At 38.9% G+C, this 24,020-nt stretch overlaps 1 protein-coding gene across 1 annotated transcript in view; it reads left to right on the top strand.

The window, feature by feature from the left end:
* The window catches only part of LOXHD1 (lipoxygenase homology PLAT domains 1), a 666,378-nt gene that overhangs the window by 636,017 nt on the left and 6,341 nt on the right, over window positions 1-24,020 (top strand). Inside the window, exons 44-46 of the mRNA XM_053701077.1 lie at window positions 10,686-10,856; window positions 11,991-12,129; window positions 16,703-16,864. Of these exons, the coding sequence (XP_053557052.1) occupies window positions 10,686-10,856; window positions 11,991-12,129; window positions 16,703-16,864 (472 nt within the window). The remainder of the gene's footprint in view (window positions 1-10,685; window positions 10,857-11,990; window positions 12,130-16,702; window positions 16,865-24,020) is intronic.

The raw sequence follows: 24,020 nt of genomic DNA, 5'->3' as shown, positions 1-24,020 counted from the left end.
TACTTTGGCGACTTGTAGAATATGTGAATCAATGGATATCCAGGCTTTCGAGCCCTCAGGACAGTGCCAATCCAAAATTCTTTGAAGTGCAACCGCTATAAAATAATCTTTTTATGTTTTGGAGTCCTAAGCCGCCGTCTCTGGTACGTCCGTATGCATTAGTTCTACGGATTCTGGGTCTGCTTCTTCCCCAAACAAAGGAGTTTACTTGTCCCTGTAGACATTTTATAGCAATTTGGTAAATGAAGTGGTAGAGCCTGCAATGTATATAAAATTCTAGGAAAGGTTGTCATCTTAATAGCCTGCACTCTTCCCCACCATGAGATAGGTTTGTCTCTCCAGGTATACAAAGAGTTATCCATAGAAATTACTGTAAGTATTATGTAACACAGTGCATAGGAAGGATCTATTTTAAAATATTGATTCATAAATATGTAATACTAGTCCTAAAGCCCATGTACACGGGCCATTTTTTGCAGTACAGCGGTTCCACAACTTGCTCTGTCTCTCTATCCCCCCTCTCTTTTGCTCTCTCTACCCTCTCTTGCTGTCTCTCGCACCTCTCTTTTGCTCTCTTTATCCCTCCTCTTTTTCTCTCTCTCTCCCCCCTTTCTTTTGCTCTCTCCCCCCTCTCTTTTGCTCTCTCTATCCCCCCTCTTTTGCTCTCTTTCCCTCCTTTCTTTTGCTGTCTCTCTCCCTCTCTTTTGCTCTCTCTCTCCCTCTATTTTGCTCTCTCTCCCTCCTCTCTTTTGCTCTCTCTCTCTCTCTCTCTCTCTCTTTTGCTCTCTCTCCCCCTCTATTTTGCTCTCTCTATCCCCCCTCTTTTGCTCTCTCTCTCTCCCCTTTATTTTGTTCTCTTTCCCCCCTCTCTTTTGCTGTCTCTCTCCCCCTCTCTTTTGCTCTTTCTGTCTGCATCTCTTTTGCTCTCTCTCTCCCTTCTCTCTTATGCTCTCTCTCTCTCCCCCTCACTTTTGCTCTCTCTCCCCCCTCTCTTTTGCGCTCTCTCTCTCTCCCCTCTCTTTTGCGCTCTCCCCCTCTCTTTTGCTCTCTCTCTCCCCCCTCTCTTTTGCTCTCTCTTCCCTCTCTTTTCCCCCCTCTCTTTTGCGCTCTCTATCTCCGCTCTTTTGCTCTCCATCCCCCTCTCTTTTGCTGTCTCTCTTTTCTCTCTTTTGCTCTCTCTACCCCCACCTCTTTTGCGCTCTCTCTATCCCCCCTCTTTTAAGCTCTCACGTCACATCTGGTCCCACCCGCGTCCCGTCCGGTCCTGCCCCCTGTCATGACCAGCCCGTCACGCCCGGTCGGCCCCGGCCCCCAGATGCCAGGTCAGTCTGTTGAAGGCCAGGTGTGTTTGTCCTTGCGCAGTCTATATTGCGCATGACAGCTTCGGACAAACACACTTGGCCCTTATAATATAGGATGTCTATAAATGGAGGTGTATAATTAGCCGAGGAGGGCTGAGCTACTGTGAGCAGTGAACAAGTGTCTACGGACACGAAACATGTCTGCATAGGAGCCCAGCTATCTTTTCTATGCCTTTGTCAGTCACTGTGATGCTATGCTGTGACAATTATGTTTTTAATCTGCAGAAATACATTTGGATTATTTTACTTTACTCCCCAAGGCGTAATTTGTTCTGAAGATTATTGTGACATTGTTGTACTTTTTGGCGTTTCTTTGGACAGAGACGCCGCCTGCAGTTCACACCTCACTAGCCGGGTGAAGTCCTCCCCACTCTCGCCTGTGCTGCATGATGCTGATGATCTGTTTGTAAAGCTGTTTATAGTGTTAGGTGGTAGTCTTTGGTCTTTAGAAGTGTGGTGTTTGAATGCTCCCAAGGGGGTATTCACATGTACCGCTAGTAAAACTAAGGTCATCTTGGTAGGGATTGTTTTGTATCCCAGTGAGTATAGTTATTAAGCATTTTAAGGCTGTCGCTTAAAAGGGAGTCTCTGATATTTAAGTCAGAACGCTGGAAGTGCTATGCTAGGAAATAACTGAGAGTAATATCAGTGTATGTACACAGAAAAACTTGGTAATAATCCAGCTATATTGAACAACCCTCTTATGCTGCTGTTACTTACGGGTCAGAAGAGAGCATCAAGTATCCGGTCCAGCTGTCTTTCACTCACTCTGAAGTGTGTCCTTGTACAATGCCAGTTAAGATGGAGGATGGGTGGGATATTCTGTGTGGCTCACCCACAAGCTGGGGTAGTGCGGTGTCAGTTACTGGATCCTAATGTTATCCAATAAAGGGAGGGTCATGTCAGTGCATTTTGTGCATATGCAAAACCAAATTTCCATTGATGTAGAACCCATTTCCCAGACACATATAGTTAAGTCATTAGATAAATAATAATAATAAATATCATCAGTTTCCAGGTATCTGCATATCTCGGATACAGAATATTTTTTTCATGGTATTGGACCTGGTTGGCCTCTGGAATTCATAGATGTAAAGGACCAGTAATGACATACAGAATGTTTGTGTTTATAGATCCCTTTTAATAATGATGCTAATAGGGGATGTTTGCAATTAACCTGTTTTGCTCTAAAACAAGAGAGATATATGTGTCTTTTTAAGTGGTTCAATGCCAATGAAGAGCTGTTTTTGCCATGTGTTGTGACCTGTGTGCGCATGACGAGCCATTTGCATACAGGGAGATTGCCAATCAGAAGCTGTTTTCAGCGACCTTCCGCCCGACAGGCAAGTGATCATTAGTGGCCTAGTGGGCAGCACTCCCAAGCCTTCAATAGGAGTCCAGGTGATGTTGCCACAAAAATGTGGTGGCAACATACATGGATAGGAATAGTGTAGCTGCAAGGGAGCTGGATGGGGGGAGGTTGTTTGGATCCCTTTATCTCAGCTCCCTTAGCAACTACAGATGATCTAGATAGATGAAAGATAATCACCTTGTATTTGAAATGGTGGTGGTCTTAATAAGCACCAAGCCCCGCCCCCCCCAAAAAAATACTCATAACATGGGTTTAAATGGGGACCTGTAGTGATACACAAAATAATCTGAAATGTATATAGGCCCCAAATAAAGTTGTTTTGTTTTTTAGCACAAAAAGGACCCTATAGTTTGTATCCCAACCCACAGCTCTACTAAAATCTTAACAAAAATATACATTTGTTCAATATTTATAGTTGCAGCCTTGTTACGTGCAATGTAATATAACTATGATAATATTATTTATTTCATGTAATTGGCAAGAGTCCATGAGCTAGTGAAGTATGGGATATACAATCCTACCAGGAGGGGCAAAGTTTCCTAAACCTCAAAATGCCTATAAATACACCCCTCACCACACCCACAATTCAGTTTTACAAACGTTGCCTCCTATGGAGGTGGTGAAGTAAGTTTGTGCTAAGATTTCTACGTTGATATGCGCTTCTCAGCATTTTGAAGCCTGATTCCTCTCAGAGTACAGTGAATGTCAGAGGGATGTGAAGGGAGTATCGTCTATTAAATGCAATGTTTTTCCTCACGGGAGATCTATTTCATAGGTTCTCTGTTATCGGTCGTAGATATTCATCTCCTACCTCGCTTTTCAGATCGACGATATACTCTTATATACCATTACTTCTACCGATAACTGTTTCAGTACTGGTTTGGGTATCTGCTATATGTGGATGGGTGTCTTTTGGTAAGTATGTTTTAATTACTTAAGACACCTCAGCTATGGTTTGGCACTTTATGCATTTATATAAAGTTCTAAATATATGTATTGTACTTATATTTGCCATGATTTAGGTTTTCAGTATATTTCCTTTTGCAGACTGTCAGTTTCATATCTGGGAAATGCATTTTTTTAGGAAAATGTATTTCTTACCTGGGGTATAGTCTCTTTTTCAGATTGACTGTCTTTTAAATTTGCAGGCAGAATTAGGCTTGCGAGGGCACAAAATTCCAAAGTTTATTGTTTCATTCTTGGCGCAAGATTTTTTTGGCTTGAAGTTACGTTCGTTGACGCAAATTTGTCATTCCCGGCGTCTTAGTCGACGCCGAGTCCTTCACAAGGTTGCATCTTCTGTGACGCGAGTGTGTCATTTCCGGATGTTTTTGGCGCCAAAAAAGATTTTTCTCTTTGTTGTGCGTCATACTTGGCGCCAAATATTTTCATTATTTAAGACCCCATTCCTATATGCCTCTTGCCTTTTTTCTCTATCAGAGGGCTATGCTGTTTGAATTTTTTCCCATTCCTGAAACTTCCATATAAGGAAATTGATAATTTTGCTTTATATGTGGTTTTTTTCTCTTACATTTGCAAGATTTCTCAATTTGATCCTGTCTCAGAAATCACTGTTGGAACCCTGCTGCCTGATAACAGTTCTACCAAAGCTAAGTGCATTTGTTGTAAACTTGTGGAGGTTTTATCTCCTGCTGTGGTTTGTAATAGTTGTCATGATAAACTTTTACATGCAGAGAATGTATCCATCAGTAGTAGTTCATTACCTGTTGCTGATCCCTCAACATCTAATGCACAAGATATAACTGTAAATTTAAAAGAATTTATTTCTGATTTTATTCAGAAGGCTTTGTCTTCCATCCCGCCTTCTAATAAACGTAAAAGGTCTTTTAAAACTTCTCATAAAGTTGCTGAAATTTCAAATGACCGGCAACATACTGATTTATCCTTTTCTGATGGGGATCTATCTGGTTCAGAAGATCCTGCCTCAGATATTGACACTGACAAATCTTCTTATTTATTTAAAATGGAGTATATTCGTTCTTTGTTAAAAGAAGTGTTGATTACATTGGATATGGAGGAAACTAGTCCTCTTGATATTAAAACTAGTAAACATTTAAATTCTGTTTATAAACCTCCTGTGGTTATTCCAGAGGTTTTTCCAGTTCCTGATGCTATTTCTGATATGATTTCTAAGGAATGGAATAGGCCTGGTACTTCTTTTATTCCTTCTTCAAGGTTTAAAAAATGGTATCCTTTGCCAGCAGTTACTTTAGAGTTTTGGGAAAAGATCCCCAAAGTTCCTACGGAAGATAGTACTTCTTTTAAAGATCCTTTAGCTAGGAAACTTGAATCTTTTCTAAGGAAAGCCTATTTATATTCAGGTCATCTTCTCAGGCCTGCAATTTCTTTGGCTGATGTTGCACCTGCTTCAACCTTTTGTTTGGAAACTTTAGCGCAACAAGTATTGGATCATGAGTTGTTTAGCATTGTTAACTTGATTTAACATGCTAATAATTTTATTTGTGATGCCATTTTTGATATCATAAAAATTTATGTTAAATCTATGTCTTTATCTATTTTAGCTAGAAGAGCTTTGTGGCTTAAATCTTGGAATGCTGACATGACTTCTAAGTCCAGATTGCTTTCTCTTTCTTTCCAAGGTAATAAGTTGTTTAGTTCTCAGTTGGATTCAATAATTTCAACTGTCACTGGGAGGAGGGAGTTTTTTTGCCTCAGGATAAAAGACCTAAGGGTAAATCTAAAGCTTCTAACCGTTTTCGTTCCTTTCGACAAAATAAGGAACAGAAACCTAATCCCTCCCCCCAAGGAATCTGTTTCCAATTGGAAGCCTTCCTCGAATTGGAATAAATCCAAGCCATTTAAGAGATCAAAGCCAGCCCCCAAGTCCGCATGAAGGTGCGGCCCTCATTCCAGCTCAGCTGGTAGGGGGCAGATTAAGATTTTTCAAAGATGTTTGGACCAATTCAGTCCAAAATCAATGGATTCAGAGTATTGTATCTCAGGGGTACAGAATAGGATTCAGAGTAAGACCGCCTGTGAGAAGATTTTTTCTCTCACGCATCCCTGCAAACCCAGTAAAGGCTCAAGCTTTCCTGAAGTGTGTTTTAGACCTGGAGTTATCAGGGGTAATCATGCCAGTTCCGTTTCAGGAACAGGGTCTGGGGTTTTATTCAAATCTATTCATTGTCCCAAAGAAAGAAAATTCATTCAGACCAGTTTTGGATCTGAAAATTTTTAATCAATATGTAAGAGTACCAACTTTCAAAATGCTGACTATAAGGAATATTCTGCCTTTTGTTCAGCAAGGGCATTATATGTCCACAATAGACTTACAGAATGCATATCTTCATATTCCGATTCATCCAGATCACTATCAGTTCCTGAGATTCTCTTTTCTAGACAAGTATTACCAATTTGTTGCTCTTCCTTTTGGCCTAGCGACAGCTCCAAGAATCTTTTCAAAGGTTCTCGATGCCCTACTCTCTGTAATCAGAGAGTGGGGTATTGCGGTGTTTCCTTATTTGGACGATATCTTGGTACTTGCTCAGTCTTACGTTCTGCAGAATCTCACACAAATCAGCTAGTGTTGTTTCTTCAAAAACATGGTTGGAGGATCAATTTACCAAAAAGTTCTTTGATTCCTCAGACAAGGGTAACCTTTTTAGGTTTCCAGATAGATTCAGTGTCCAAGACTTTGTCTCTAACGGACAAGAGAGGTTTGAAATTGATTGCAGCCTGTCGGAACCTTTAGTCTCGGTCATTCCCTTCAGTAGCTATGTGCATGGAAGTTTTAGGTCTCATGACTGCAGCATCGGACGCAATCCCCTTTGCTCATTTTCATATGAGACCTGTCCAGCTTTGTATGCTGAACCAATAATGCAGGGATTATACAAGGATATCACAATTAATATCCTTAAATCCCAATGTTCAACTATCTCTGACTTGGTGGTTAGATCACCATCGTATTGTTCTAGGGGCCTCTTTCGTTCGTCCAGCCTGAACTGTGATCACAACAGATGTGAGTCTTTCAGGTTGGGGAGCTGTTTTGGGATCTCTGACAGCACAAGGGGTTTGGAAATCTCAAGAGGCGAGATTACCAATAAATATTTTGGAACGATTCTTAGGACTCTTCAGTTTTGTTCTCTATTGAAGAGAGAACCGTTCATTTGTTTTCAGACAGACAATATCACAACTGTGGCATATGTCAATCATCAGGGTGGGACTCACAGTCCTCAAGCTATGAAAGAAGTATCTCGGATACTTGTTTGGGCAGAATGCAGCTCCTGTCTAATTTCTGTGGTTCATATCCCAGGTATAGACAATTTGGAAGCGGATTATCTCAGTCGTCAGACTTTACATCCAGGAGAGGGGTCTCTCCACCCAGATGTGTTTTCTCAAATTGTTCAGATGTGGGGTCTTCCAGAAATAGATCTGATGGCATCTCATCTAAACAAGAAACTTCCCAGGTACCTGTCCAGGTCCAGGGATCCTCGGGCGGAAGCAGTGGATGCGTTGACACTTCCTTGGTGTTATCAACCTGCTTATATTTTCCCGCCTCTAGTTCTTCTTCCAAGAGTGATCTCCAAAATCATTATGGAGCAATCGTTTGTGTTGCTGGTAGCTCCAGCATGGCCTCACAGGTTTTGGTATGCAGATCTTGTTCGGATGTCCAGTTGCCAACCTTGGCCACTTCCAATAAGACCGGACCTTCTGTCTCAAGGTCCATTTTTCCATCAGGATCTCAAATCATTAAATTTGAAGGTATGGAAATTGAACGCCTAGTACTTAGTCATAGAGGTTTCTCTGATACAGTGATTAATACTATATTACAGGCTCATAAATCTGTTTCTAGAAAGATTTATTATCGAGTTTGGAAGACTTACATTTCATGGTGTTCCTCTCAAATTCTCTTGGCATTCTTTTAGAATTCCTAGAATTTTACAGTTTCTTCAGGATGGTTTGGATAAAGGTTTGTCTGCAAGTTCCTTGAAAGGACAAATCTCTGCTCTTTCTGTTTTATTCCACAGAAAAATTGCTAAATTTCCTGATATTCACTGTTTTGTACAGGCTTTGGTTCGTATCAAGCCTGTCATTAAATCAATCTCTCCTCCTTGGAGTCTTAAATTGGTTTTGAAGGCTTTACAGGCTCCTCCATTTGAGCCTATGAATTCTTTGGACATTAAACTACTTTCTTGGAAAGTATTGTTTCTTTTGGCCATCTCTTCTGCTACAAGAGTTTCTGAATTATCTGCTCTCTCTTGTGAATCTCCTTTTCTCATTTTTCATTAGGATAAGGCAGTTTTGCGGACTTCATTTAAATTCTTACCTATGGTTGTGAATTCTAACAACATTAATAGAGAAATTGTTGTCCCTTCTTTGTGTCCTAATCCTAAGAATTCTTTGGAGAGATCTTTACATTCTTTGGATGTGGTGAGAGCTCTGAAATATTATGTTGAAGCTACTAAAGATTTCCGGAAGTCTTCTAGTCTATTTGTTATCTTTTCTGGTTCCAGGAAATGTCAGAAGGCCTCTGCCATTTCTTTGGCATCGTGGTTAAAGCTTTTGATTCATCAAGCTTATTTGGAGTCGGGTAAAACCCCACCTCAGAGAATTACAGCTCATTCTACTAGATCAGTTTCCACTTTTTGGGCTTTTAAGAATGAAGCTTCAGTTGATCAGATTTGCAAAGCAGCAACTTGTCTTCTTTGCATAAATTTACTAAATTCTACCATTTTGATGTATTTGCTTCTTCGGGAGCAGTTTTTGGTAGAAAAGTTCTTCAGGCAGCTGTTTCAGTTTGATTCTTTTGCTTATGATTTACGTTTTTCCTTTTATTTATGAGAATAAACTTTATATTTTGGGTTGTGGATTAATTTTTTTCAGCAAATTGGCTGTTTTTATTTTTAATATCCCTCCCTCTCTGGTGACTCTTGCGTGGAGTTGCATTTCTTGGGTATTGCTATCCCATACGTCACTAGCTCATGGACTCTTGCCAATTACATGAAAGAAAACATAATTTATGTAAGAACTTACCTGATAAACTCATTTCTTTCATATTGGCAAGAGTCCATGAGGCCCACCCCTTTTTATGGTGGTTATGATTTTTTGGTATAAAGCACAATTATTTCCAAATTCCTTTGTTGATGCTTTTTACTCCTTTCTTTATCACCCCACTACTTGGCTATTCGTTAAACTGAATTGTGGGTGTGGTGAGGGGTGTATGTATAGGCATTTTGAGGTTTGGGAAACTTTGCCCATCCTGGTAGGATTGTATATCCCATATGTCACTAGCTCATGGACTCTTGCTAATATGAAAGACATGAATTTATCAGGTAAGTTCTTACATAAATTATGTTTTTCTGAACTGATGGGCTGCAGAAAAAAAAAATATTTGTATTGGTCACTAACTGAAATATCACTTACCATAGTGTATAAATTTAAGCAGAAAAGCTTTGCTTGTTTCTTAGGTTATTTCACTCATTTTAATTTTTTTTTTTTTTTCATTTATTTTTTTCAACTTTATTTAATTGAGCAGGTAGCATTTGTATCCGTTAGGTGACAATGCTTCCTAATGTTATCCAATAGGGGGAGGGTCATGTCAGTGTATTTTGTGCATATGCAAAACCAATTTTCCATTGATGTAGAACCCATTTCCCAGACAAATATAGTAAAGTCATTAGATAAATAAGAGTATATCATTAGTTTCCAGGTATCTGCATATCTCTGATCCAGAATATGACGCATATGAATTTTTTCTTCAAGGTATTGGACCTGGTTGGCCTCTGGAATTCATAGATGTAAAGGACCAGTAATGACATACAGAATGTTTGTGTTTATAGATCCCTTTTAATAATGATGCTAATAGGTGATGTTTGCAATTAGCCTGTTTTGCGCTAAAATAAGAGATATATGTGTCTTTTTAAGTGGTTTTATGCCAAGGAAGAGCTGTTTTTGCCATGTGTTGTTACCTGTGTGCGCATGGCGAGCCATCCGCATACAGGGAGATTGCCAATCAGGAGCTGTTTTCAGCGACCTTCTGCCCGACAGGCAGGTGATCGTTAGTGGCCAGCACTCCCAAACCTTCAATAGGAGTTCAGGTGATGTTGCCACAAAAATGTGGTGGCAACATACATGGGCAGGAATAGTGTAGCTGCAAGGGAGCTGGATGGGGGGAGATTTTTCGGATCCATTGATCTCAGCTCCCTTAGCAGCTACAGATGATCTAGACTCCTCATTTGAAAGCCCCCCCCCCCCCCAAAAAAAAAAAACTAAAATAACTCATAACATGGGTTTAAATTGGGACCTGTAGTGACACACAGAATCTTCTGAAATGTGTACAGGCCCCAAATAAAGTTGTTTTGGGTTTTTTAGCACAAAAGGGACCCTACAGTTTTTATTCCCAACCCACAGCTCTACTAAAATCTTAACAAAAATATACATTTGTTTAATATTTATAGTTGCAGCCTTGTTACGTGCAATGTAATATAACTATAATAATTTTATATTCTGAACTGTTGGGCCTGCAGATCTTTTTTTTTATTTGTATGGGTTACTCACTGAAATATCACTTACCATAGTGTATACATTTAAGCAGAAAAGCTTTGCTTGTTTCTTAGGTTATTTCACTCATTTTCATTTTTAATTTTTTTTTATTATTTTTTTAACTTTAATTAATTGAGCAGGTAACATTTGTATCCGTTAGGTGACAATGCTTCCTAATGTTATCCAATAGGGGGAGGGTCATGTCAGTGCATTTTGTGCATATGCAAAACCAATTTTCCATTGATGTAGAACCCATTTCCCAGACACATATAGTTAAGTCATTAGATAAATAAGAGTATATCATTAGTTTCCAGGTATTATTATTATTATTATTATTATCGGTTATTTGTAGAGCGCCAACAGATTCCGCAGCTCTATATCTGCATATCTCAGATCCAGAATATGACACATGAATTTTTTTTTTCAAGGTATTGGACCTGGTTGGCATCTGGAATTCATAGACGTAAAGGATGAGACTATGAGTAAGACTTTCCGCTTCCACTGTGACCGTTGGTTTGCTAAGAACGCGGATGATAAGCAAATCATAAGGGAACTTGCATGTGCCAACAATGACATATTGGATCTAAAGGACCGTACCTGTAAGTATGAAATTTATGTAATCCGCTTGAGAGCTGATATTGCTATGCAGCACCCAAAGGTTTTGTGTGATTTCTCTCAGGCAAAATCGTTAGGAGTTTTTTTGAGCATTTTATTGCAATGTAGTTTTCTCTCCTTCACATCCAGAACCTACATACCGAGATAGACAGCTCTCAAGCTAACATTTTCTTTTATAAAATAGTTTGAGGGACCTCACAGCACTTACAAGATTTCTAAGATAATCTAACAAGAGTAGATCATCAGGACATACATGAGATGCTGAGCTCTCAAAATAAAATTTCCTTTCTTAAGGAATTCTTATCTTAATTTTAGTGCAGAATGAAATTGCTTTGCAAGGGAATTTACAAAAATTGGAAGAATGGGCTGGTAAATGGAAAATGAGAGTTAATGCTGGAGAATGCAAGGTTCTATATTTTGGAAGTAAAATTAACTTCCGCTTCAGGCGGACCTAACGCGATAAGGGGCGGAAGCAGCTTCCTAAATTGACCCCATTGTGTGTGCCCTAATACTGTATGTAAACCTAGTGTAAATATGTGTGATATTCTTATATAAAATTAAACAATATAGTGTTTTCTGTGCGCACAATACGCTATGTGGCGCCCTATGTTTTGTTTTCCAATATGTCTGCATGTGATGATGTATCATTTTACTATTGGTTTAGTGAGCATAGCTTCTGCTTACCTGGCCAAAAAGATATCAGACACATTATTATGGATTCATTAATGGGCTTTGTTCAACAATGGTACTAAATCCAGATATTGGATGTTGTGACACCCATCAATGTCATATTTCAAAGGAGATAACAGAAGCAATTAATGGAATAGTAGAGGGACTGCAGTACTGGTTTATATAATTAGCAATTGTGGGAAAAATAATTAACAATTATGTTTACCAGAGAGCTTGGAATCCAAGCCAAGATTCCTTCCGATATGTGATTAGTGCAGTAAAAAATAGTTAGAGAGATCTCGGAATGTTTCACTCTGTACCAGTAGAATTCTTTATCCTCACTGCTATGAGCTGGTGATTTTTCCGGCACTGACAAAACCACAGAAGATAGATACATTTTCATACGTTTTCCATTGGTTTTATGATCTGTTAATATTTACATCACACAGCTTATGAGATTGTAACTGTGACAAGCGACCGGGAAGATGCAGAAACCAAAGAGAATATCTGGATCAATTTAGAGGGAAAAAAGGGCCGATCTAAAGAATTTCTTCTGGAGAATTCCTCCAAAAAAAGAAGATTTGCACAGTGAGTACCGTGGTTGTTACTGAAGAATGTGTTAGCCAGTTATTATGTATTCTCACAGCCTTTACTGTTGTCTCTCTGTAACAAAGCTAAGCCGGTCTAAATCCGTATTTCTTCATCAGTATTTCTCTAGGTCTCTTTCTTGTTATCTATTGTGTGTCTCTCTCTTAGTTTTACTCTGAATGTCATGCTGCACTTTTTTTCTGGTTACCTATCTTATTGGTTAAGGGATTAGTTGTGGTATTCCACTCAGCCCTTTTTAAAGGGAAATTAAAAGGATATTCCGGCCAAAATTGGGATCCACCTGGCTGTATTTCAGTTTTGAATAGAAGCATTTTTGTAATATACATGTATCAGCAAAAAATGCTTCTAATAAAAATTATAGCTGTTTCAGTTGTAGTCTGAGCAGCAGCAGTATTTAAAATGCTCGTGCACTGAGAATATCTAGCTATACTTCACATGCACATGCAGAGAAAAATGTTAGCACTAAAACAGTGATAGCTTTTATTAGAAGCATTTTTTGCCAATACATGTATATTGCAAATATCTTTCTTTTCAAAGATTTAATTAATCTATCTGCAGTTCAGTTTTGATTGGAATGTCCCTTTAAAGGGACACTAAACACTAAATGAATGTCATGCACCTCCCTCTAATCATGGTTGCTACCCTTAGGTTACACTGCAGGTATCTGAAAGAGAGCTGTTGCACATGTGCAATAGGGCAGCACTGGAATGTAGTGAAAGATAGATTTCAAAATGGTGACTTTAGGGATGCGGGGAATAACTTCAATACTATGCTTATCTTTTCATGTGACAACACTGAAGAAATGACACTTTGCTACAATGTAAAGTAGTGAGTGCACAGCCTGTATAACAGTGTAAATTTGCTGTCCCCTCAAAATAACTCAACACACAGCCATTAATGTCTAAACTGTTGGCAACAAAAGCGAGTACACCCCTAAGTGGAAATGTCCAAATTGGGCCCAATTAGCCATTTTCCCTCCCTGGTGTCATGTGACTCGTTAGTGTTACAAGGTCTCAAGTGTGAATGGGGAGCAGGTGTGTTAAATTTGGTGTTATCGCTCTCACACTCTCTCATACTGGTCACTTGAAGTTCAACAGGGCACCTTATGGCAAAGAACTCTCTGAGGATCTGAAAAAAAGAATTGTTGCTCTACATAAAGATGGCCTAGACTATAAGAAGATTGCCAATACCCTGAAACTGAGCTGCAGCACGGTGGGCAAGACCATACAGCGGTTTCACAGAACAGGTTCCACTCAGAACACGCCTCACCATGGTCAACCAAAGAAGTTAAGTGCACGTGCTCAGCGTCATTTCCAGAGGTTGTCTTTGGGAAATTGACGTATGAGTGCTGCCAGCATTGCTGCAGAGGTTGAAGGGTTGGGGTCAGCCTGTCAGTGCTCAGACCATACGCTGCATACTGCATCAAATTGGTCTGCATGGCTGTCGTCCTAGAAGGAAGTCTCTTCTAAAGATGATGCACAAGAAAGCCTGCAAACAGTTTGCTGAAGACAAGCAGACTAAGGACATTACTGGAACCATGTCCTGTGGTCTGATGAGACCAAGATATTTGGTTCAGATGGTGTCAAGCGTGTGTGGTGGCAACCAGGTGAGGAGTACAAAGACAAGTGTGTCTTGCCTACAGTCATGGTCTGGGCCTGCATGAGTGCTGCCATCACTGGGGAGCTACATTTCCTTGACTGAACCATGAAGGCCAACATGTACTGTGACATACTGAAGCAGAGCATGATCCCCTCTCTTTGGAGACTGGGCCGCAGGGCAGTATTCCAACATGATAACGACCCCAAACACACCTCCAAGACAACCACTGCCTTGCTAAAGAAGCTGAGGGTAAAGGTGATGGACTGGCCAAGCATGTCTCCAGACCTGTGGGGCATCCTCAAACAGAAGGTGGGGGAGCGCAAGGTCTCTAACATTCACCAGCTCTGTGATGTTGTCATGGAGGAGTGGAAGAGAACTCCAGTGGCAACCTGTGAAGCTCTGGTGAACTCCATGCCCAAGAGGGTTAAGGCAGTGCAGGAAAATAATGGTGGCCACACAAAATATTGACACTTTGGGCTCAATTTGGACATTTCCCCTTAGGGGTGTACTCACTTTAGTTGCCAACGGTTTAGACATTAACGGCTGTGTGTTGAGTTATTTTGAGGAGATAGCAAATTTACACTGTTATACAGCCTGTACACTCACTACTTTGTAGCAAAGTGTCATTTCTTCAGTGTTGTCACATGTAAAGATATAATAAAATATTTACAAAAATGTGAGGGGTGTACTCACTTTTGTGAGATAGTGTATAATGAATTTATTCAAAGCAAACATTAGCCAGACATGAATATACAGATGTATTTTTTAAAATATTTTAGTTGTGTAAATATTGAGAAAATAAGTGTGACGTTTTAGTGTCTATAAAGCAACTGGCACGGCTATGTTGTAACTTATACAAAAAAAGAAGAACAAACGAGTAGGCTCAACCTTACATTAATTATTACAGTTAGTAAAAATAAGGGTATGCTGCCTGGTAGGACAATATATAAAACACAAGTATGAAGAAAAGTGGTGATACCAGTATAAGGTATAACCAGAAAGACCAGGGGGAAAAGCAATCGCCTTAAATAAGAGAAACCAATGAATTCATATATCAGACTTTAATCAAAAGATAACAAACACCAAAATCCTAAATTGATGCTACAAATAAACACAAAAACACACATAGACCATACAACAAACAAACACATGGGCCCCTCATTCAGCTCAAAAGACCTAAACCTAAGCCGGCAATACAGTCCCAACATACTTGTGTTTTATATGTTGTAACTTAGGTTTCCGTCTTTGCTGAAGCCAATTAGGAATAGCAATAAATTGGTCACCGCAATGTGCAGCCAATGACTGTGTGGAATATAGCAGTGTTAAAGGGATATGAAAAAAAATTTTCTTTTATGATTCAGGCAGACCATACTTTTAAAAAGTTTCCTATTTACTTTTATTATATCAAATTTGCTTTGTTCCCATGGTATTCTTTGTTGAAGATATTCCTAGGTAGGTTTCTCGAACACTATATGGCAGGAAATAGTGCTGCCATCGAGTGCTCCTGCAAAACTGCTGCCGTATAATGCTCCAGACACATGTATGCGCCTGAGCTTACATCCCAGCTTTTCAACAAAAGATACCAAGAGAATGAAGAAAATGTAATAGTAGAAATAAATTAAACATTTTATATTATAATCTCAAGGTGTTTATAGTTCCTTTAACCCTGATTATTGATCTGTGGAAAGGGACATTATACTCAGAACTGAATTTCCACATAAAATGTTTAATTAAGTTTTCAAAATGCTGCAAACTGCATATACAGTACTAGCTATTTGATTTGCTTCATTTGCAGGTAACATCATTCATTTTTGGCCTTTCTAGGGACCAGGGGGACAATATAATGCTACACAGAAGTAAAATGTATTGAACTGTTTTTAAGTACCTGTGTTTTAATATATCTGAGCCTGCAACATTCTACACAGTGATTAGTTAGAGCAGACCATTGGCTCATTTATGTCTGCTCCTACCTGGCCAAAGCAAAGGATACTAGGAACATAGATTCTGCCCTGGTGCATTTCTGACTGATTTGCAAAAATCTTGTAAATTGTCCTAGCAATGTGGCAGGTGCCATGCAGGGCTTTATTGCTGGCATAAACAATGAGTTTAATATTAATTTAACTAAATAGAATTCTGTAAAACTTCAATAAATGGAGGTAAATTCTTCCACGTCAGACCGTACTAATGAGGACATGGCAAGATGTTGCTGAATAGGATTGTTGAGGGCATGAATCAGGAATTGTAATGCTTTGGTTGGTAAAAATGGGGGAGTCCTTGGAAGGTGGGGTCCCTTTAGGAGCAGTACTTTTGGGAGTTCCTTTCTGAAGGGTGTTAATTTAGTAGGATCCCTTGGTAGCATGGTGGTAGATAGGCAATCCATTGTGTTTGGGGGGGTTGAAGGGGGTGTCATGGGTAGTTAGATGTTAAAGTGACATAACCCCCCCCCCCCCCAGAAAATGTTCATGAATCAGATAGAGCATAAAGTTTTAATTAACTCTTTTGTCTACTCTGATATATATGGTTATAGGAAGATATACTGCATATTTATATCAAATATGAGCATGAATTCAAGAATTTTAGTTGCAGGGGATTAAAATATGTTTTTTAAGCATTTAAATAAAACTAATAGCCTAATGAACTCACCAACATTTAATGTAACTGTTCACATTTCATTTTTTTCCCTTTGTTGCATCTAAATAAATAGTATTTGAATCTGTATTACACCTGTACTGAGAAAGAAAAAAACATTTTTATGATTTATCTTTGTCCTTTAATTGCTAGAAAAGGCCGCAATGTATTGCAAAGCATTCATTTGGCGCTCATTCTGGAATTAAAGTGGTTAATTACCCAGGGAACTCTAGATATACATTTAAATGTTTGGATATGATACAGGGACGCTTTTGTTGATAAACCATTTTCCTTGGTAACAAATATTTATTTATTTTTGTTCCAGAAATGCAACAGACATATTTAAGTTTTCCTCCAAGAACGTAGGTGACGTTGCCGCAATTTGTGTGGGTCACTGTCCTAAGGACGGGAGGAAATTTTCTCCCAAACCAGATTTATACTGGCATGTTAAGGAGATTGTTGTGACAGAGACAGAACTTGGGAACAAGTAAGTGAAATGATCTGAAGTATTTTATTGCCTAAAAGGTAAAGTACAAATTGCAATCTAGAAATCAATAGATTAAAGGGATAGTCCAATCCAAATTAAATGTTCATGATTCAGATAGAGCATGCAATTTTAAGCAACTTTCTAATTTACTCCTACATTTAGACACCAATCAGCAAGCGCTATCCAGGTACTGAACCAAAAATGGGCCGGCTCCTAACCTTACATTCTTGCTTTTTCAAATAAAGATACCAAGAGAACGAAGAAATATTAATAATAGGAGTGAGTTAGAAAGTTGTTTAAAATTGCATGCTCTATCTGAATCATTGAAGTTTCATTTTGACTAGACTATGGGGTCAATTTATAAAGCTCCGTATGGAGCTTGATGCCCCGTGTTTCCGCGAGCCTGAAGGCTCCCCGGAAACAGCAAATAAGAAGCAGTTAACCTGTCCGCCTGCTCTGAGGCGGCTGACAAAAATCAAACCGATCAAATACGATCGGGTTGATTGACACCCCCTGCTACCGGCCGATTAGCCGTAAATCTGCAAGGGGCGGCATTGCACCAGCGGCATTGCACCAGCAGTTTACAAGAACTGTTGGTGCAATGATAAATGCCGACAGCGTTGAGTATACATATCTGTTTGTCAAGATAATAGCAATTTACTGCATAGTGAAATTTTTGCAAAAAAAACACGTGTTTTAATAGCATTTTGTTTGCAAGATTTGCATGGTTTTGCAGTCTGGGGATATAACGCTCTGTAGAGTTTTGAAAATCTTATCTCTTTTGCGGCACCATTCCCTTTGCAGCATGTAGGGGTTCAGGATTCTGAATACTACAGAATGTTTAGTACTCATTTAGGGCCAGATGATCAAAACTTCTGCAGCTTGGAGACAAATTATAGTACAGACTTCACAGGGGCTGAACTCACTAAATTTTCTAAGATAAAGGGTGGAGCCTGGAAGTTTCAGAGAGATGAGAGCTGCCTCCAATAGTAAAGTACAGAAGCTGTCTTGGATAGAGAATCTCACAGGGGAGAGTGAAGTTAACAGGGGAGCACCGTGCACTAATATAAAGGACCCTAAGATCAAAAGTTTGCCACCAAAAATGTGATAAACCTTGTTTAGGCTAGCAGGAACAGTCTTGGTGCAATTATCAAAGAGAATGGGCTGTCCCTGTCTCCCATAGAAATAATGACAGCTCCCTGCTATGTCAAAGTTCTTAATGGAGGACGAAGTACACTGGGAGAACTCAGCGTATTTTTAAACTTTAAAGGGACAGGAAACCCCAAATTTCATGTTTTGGATAGAACATACAATTTTAAACAACTTTTCATTTTACTTCTATTATCAAATTTGCTTCATTATCTTATCCTTTGCTGAATAAACAAATGTGTGCAGGCACTAATCACCAACTAGCTCCCCACTAGTGTAGGATATGTGCATATTCTTTTTCAACAAGGGATACCAGAACAAACCACATTTAAAAATAGAAAGGAATTTAAAAGTGTCTTAAAATGACTTGATCTGAATTATGCAAGTTTAGTTTTGACTTTCCTATCCCTTTAATATTACGCCTAATACAAATCAATTTACGCTTAGCGAGACACACTGTCTTCAGGTTAAAAAGGGGCTTTAAAGAATTCCACCAGGAAAATAGAAGTATTAGTGAGCATTCATAAAAAATCTCACCAGCCCAGAGACCTTTAATTCGTCGGGCTCAAATTATCAGTTTGCAGAAACACAATTTAAACGGAAATGTTTTCACTACAATTTAACTTTCATTTGCTTCTAGTTTAGTATACATTAATTTTCTAACAGTTAAATAAGTGTATTGTGAATTTCGAGCAAAGTTCACCCACATACAACCTGTGAGATAAGTCAGTGAGACCTGTAAGTGTAAAATGTTTAGAGAATACCATGAGAATTGTGAGAGAGATTCAGGCACACTCTGTGAATTCCCCTGTTCAGCCCGGGGAACTCTCCTGTTCCTCCCACTTTCTGAAACGGTCAGTTTTTATTTTACATAGAACAAATACAATGTGCAATGTAATTTGTAAAATATGCACAGAAATATACAAAGTATGATCCTAATTTGCTAAAGTTACAGACACTTTCAAAGCAAAATGAGAATTTGTGAAATCACAATCCTAAATAGACTGTATGTATACAGAATCTAAATTATACAGAATCTAAATGCATTAAAAAACAAAACTGAAAGTGCAAAGCTTAAATATAATAAAGTTTAAAGGGACATGAAACCCAACATTTTTCTCACATGATTTAGATAGAACATTTGTAATCAACTTTTTTAATTTACCTCTATTATCAAATTTGTTTCATTCTCTTTCTATATTTTATTGAAGGAGCAGCAGTGCACTACTAGAAGCTAGCTAAACAAATCGCTAAGCCAATGATAAGTGATATATATGTGCAGCCACCAATCAGCAGCTATCTACCTAGGTATGATTTTCAAAAAAGGATACAAATAGAACAAAACATATTAGATAATATAAGTAAACAAGGAAGTTGTTTAAAATTGTATGCTCTATCCGAATCATGAAGAAACGTTTGGGTTTTTATGTCTCTTCTAAGGATACAATCTATAGTAGCACATAATATAACATACAAAGCACAAAGTATAAATGTTACAAAACTATCAGGTCATGCAGTGCTGTACTACACTGGGCTTGTCTCTCCTTCACATACAGAGAGGCAGGGAACGCTCCTTAGAGAAGTATAGTAACATCTGCCTTTCTACAGTCCTTTGAGGGATCTCACAGTGCTTGAGGATCATTTTAGATCTCATGTTAACTTCAGATCATCAGGACCTTCTTTTCAGAATTAAGTTACAGGAAAAGCAGGCAAAATGAAAGTGCACTGCAGATTGTTTTCACTTCCCATCATTTTATTGAGAATTATAAAGGTAAATGCACAATTCTGCAGAAGAAGAAATCTTAAGTGTTCCTAACCTACAAAAGTACATCTTAACTTCAGTGATGATTTAAGTACTACCAAGGCAACTTCTGCTCCACTTGACAAACCACTTCAGGACTGGAGCTATTGAAACAAACCATGAGAAGCAGAGAGTGCTCATGATATTATGTCATAACAACATAGAGTAAGTGCAAGATGCCAAATTATAGTATAATATGTCCCACGGGAAAGCCCTGTCTAACAACAGCTGGATAGGATGATGTAACAGAAGCCTTATAAATAGTCACTAGTGTCACATGAACCTCACCTAGAGGAAGAGAGTTTGCATTGATTATTAGAATATTATTATTATTATTTGAGAAATAATTAAAAAAATAGATTTTTCACACTACACACGCATATCACACACACATACTACACACAACACACATGTGCACATAACACAAAAACACTACACTCACAAACACTGTCACACATACACACATTACATAAAAACTACACCTTTGTATACACACATTAGCACATCACATACACACACATAGCACATAACACAAAAACACACAACGTCACACACACAGAAACTACACACAGATATCACACATGCACATATGAACAACACAACATACCACATACTCTTACACACACTACACACACAGATTGGAGTTTAAAACTCCGGCTTGTATATGAAAAGTTAAAGGGATATGAAATCCAAAAAAAATCATTTCTGATTCAGACAGGACATACTATTTTGTAAAAGTTTCCAATTTACTTCTATTATCAAATTAGCTTTTTTTCCCATGATATTCAGTGCTGAAGAGATACCTAGGTAGGCATCTGGAGCTCTACATGACAGGAAATAGTTCTGCCCTCTAGTGCTCTTGTAAATGGATAACAATCTTGCACAACTGCTGCCATATAGTGCTCTCAGTTCTGCATGATTCACTTTCTTTGGTGGCAGGGGTAAAAAAAAACACTATTTTCAAAGTCAAATACAGGAAAAGTAGACAAAATGTATAATAAAGGTATTTTACAAATGTTTTTGTTATGCTTAAAGGGACATGAAACCCAAAATTTTATTTCATGATTTAGGTAGAACATACAATTTTAAACAACTTTCCAATTGACTTGTATTATCAAATTTGTTTCATTCTATTGGTATAATTTGTTGAATGAGTATCGATGCACTTCTGGTTTCTAACTGAGCACATGGGTGAGCCAATGACAATCAGAATATATATGCAGCCACCAATCAACAGCTAGAACCTAGTTTATTTGCTGTTCCTGAGCTTTCCTAGGTAAACCTTTCAGCAATGGATAACAAGAGAAGGAAGCAAATTATATAATAGAAGTAAATTGTAAAGTTGTTTAAAATTGTATGTTCTACGTAATCATGAAATTAAATTTTTGGGTTTCATGTCCATTTAATATAACATTTAAAATTCATTTACATATTCAATCTAATGCCCCTTAAGTGAACTGCAGTCCCTAAGTATAAAAAAAGCCTTAAAAGAGTAAGTTTAAAGAGACAAGAAACCCAATATTTTTCTTTCATCATTCAGATATAGCATACGATTTAAAAAAACTTTCCTATTTACTTCTATCTAATTTGATTCATTTTCTTGGTATTCTTTGTTGAAAAGCATTTCTAGATAGATATCTCTAATCTTTCTTCAAACCCAAAACGTCTGTTCTCCACTTTCAATACTCTTCTTCGCCCTCCCCCACCTCCTAATACAACTTCTCTGTCAGCTCAAGACTTTGCCAGCCACTTCATTAACAAAATCGACTCCATCAGAAACTTAATCAGCTCTCAACATAATTCCATTCTCTCACCCCCTCAAATGCTCTCAATCAACCACAACCCACATAACCTTAAACTTAGCTCATTCTCCCCTGTTACTGAGGAAGAAGTTTTGGCACTTATACTGCGCTCTTACCTCACTACCTGTCCCCTTGACCCTATCCCCTCACAACTACTCCCCTCCCTCTCTTCTACCCTTACCCCTATACTCACGCATATTTTTAACCTCTCCCTCAGGACCAGTATATTTCCCTCATCTCTGAAACATGCACTGGTCACACCTATCCTCAAAAAACCTTCCCTTGATCCTACCTCCCCATCCAACTACCGCCCTATTTCCCTCCTCCCTCTTGCCTCAAAGCTTCTCGATAAACACATATTTTTAACCTCTCCCTCAGCACCAGTATATTTCCCTCATCTCTGAAACATGCACTGGTCACACCCATCCTCAAAAAATCTTCCCTTGATCCTACCTCCCCATCCAACTACAGCCCTATTTCCCTCCTCCCTCTTGCCTCAAAGCTTCTTGAAAAACTAGTATATGCACGCCAATCCCGTTTCCTTACATTAAACTCCCTCCTTGACCCACTCCACAGAGACAGCAATTGTTAAGGTTACCAGTTACCTACTTACAGCAAAATCACATGGCCACTTCTCTCTGCTTATCCTCCTTGATCTGTCTGCAGCCTTTGACACTGTTGACCACCCACTTTTGCTCCAAACCCTCCAAATCCTTCGGCATCTGTGACGCAGCCCTCTCGTGGCTCTCTTCCTACCTGTCAAACCTTTAGTGTAGCCTTTTCTGGGGCCTCCTCTGCCCCGTCACCACTTCCTGTAGGAGTACCGCAAGGCTCTGTCCTCAGTCTCCTTCTCTTCTCAATCTATACGTCATCACTAGGTTCTCTAATAAAGTCCCACGGTTTCCAATATCATTTTTATGCCAACAACACCCAAATCTACTTCTCTGCACCAGACCTATTTCCTTCCTTGCGAACCCGTGTCACTAACTGTCTTTCTCTCATCTCTTCCTGGATGTCCTCTCACTACCTCAAGCTAAATCTCTCCAAAACTGAGCTCCTTATTTCCCCCCTTCTTCCAAAATCTCCACGACCAATCCCTCTATAACTGTCGACAACTCCATCATTACCCCTACCCCCCATTCCCGATGTCTCGGGGTCACATTTGACTCAGATCCTTCTTTCATTCCTCACATTCAGTAATTGGCTAAAGCCTGCTGCTTCTACCTTAAAACATCTCTAAAATTAGACACTTCCTTACACAAGAAACAACTAAGATTTTAATCCACTCTCTCATCCTTTCCCGCCTCGATTACTGCAACTCTTTCCTCTCTGGTCTCCCCACCTGCAGCCTAGCTCCTTTACAATCCATAATGAATGCCTCTGCCAGGCTCATCTTCCTTACACGTTGCTCTACATCTGCTGCACCTCTCTGCCAATCCCTTTAATGGCTTCCTCTTGCCTCTAGCATCAAACACAAAATTCTCACTCTGACATACAAAGCCCTCAACTGCACTGCTCCCCCCTATATCTCAGACCTTGTCTCCAGATACTCTCCCTCCCGTCCCCTTCACTCTGCTCATGACCTCCTACTTTCCTCCTCTCTTGTTACCTCATCACACTTCCATTTACAGGACTTCCCCAGACTGGCTCCCATCTTGTGGAACTCTCTGCCTAGCTCCACAAGACTCTCCCTAGTTTTGAAAGCTTCAAGCGCTCCCTAAAGACTCTACAATTCAGAGACGCATACAACCTACACTAACCTTTCTTTATACCAGTTCCTCTCCTCCATTGCTATCCCCTGAACCCCCTTAGCATGTAAGCCTAAGAGTCCAGCTGTTTGTAGATCACCTTCGTAATAGCTGACTACAAAAGTGCAACTCTTGGCAGGGCCCTCTACCCATTTGATCCCTATAAATGTTTTGTTGTACTCCACCTTTGTTTATAGCGCTGCAGAATCTGTTGGCGCTCTACAAATAACTGATAATAATATTAATGATATGCTTATCTCATGTTTTTTTCTTTTTTTAAATGATTTTTAATGCTAGAATTTGTACATCTATATTTGCACATACTTGTATATACAGTATATGTGTTATATCAGAAAAAATTTTGTCCCTAAAATGTATTCATTTTTGTTCTAAACAATGTGTTCTTTCATATCTCTGTGTTCATTTATACCACTATATGTATATATTGTAAATTTATTATTATTCTGAGCAAGAATATTTGCAAATATAACATGTAATCAGGGTATCATATGCATTTATTTGCAAACAATGGGCCAGTCTTTCTGCACCTATGTATCTCTTCCTAATTGAAGTCTAGTTTTAAACACCACTCCTACACAGGTGTTAAAAAATGGGCTGGCATATAAGATTAAATTTCTTAATGAAAATGAAATTCA

The sequence above is a fragment of the Bombina bombina genome, chromosome 2 (assembly GCF_027579735.1).
Source record: "Bombina bombina isolate aBomBom1 chromosome 2, aBomBom1.pri, whole genome shotgun sequence".
NCBI classification, from domain to species: Eukaryota; Metazoa; Chordata; class Amphibia; order Anura; family Bombinatoridae; genus Bombina; species Bombina bombina.
The sequence above is the reverse complement of the archived record's forward strand: the minus strand, read 5'-3'. Positions and strand labels throughout refer to the sequence as shown.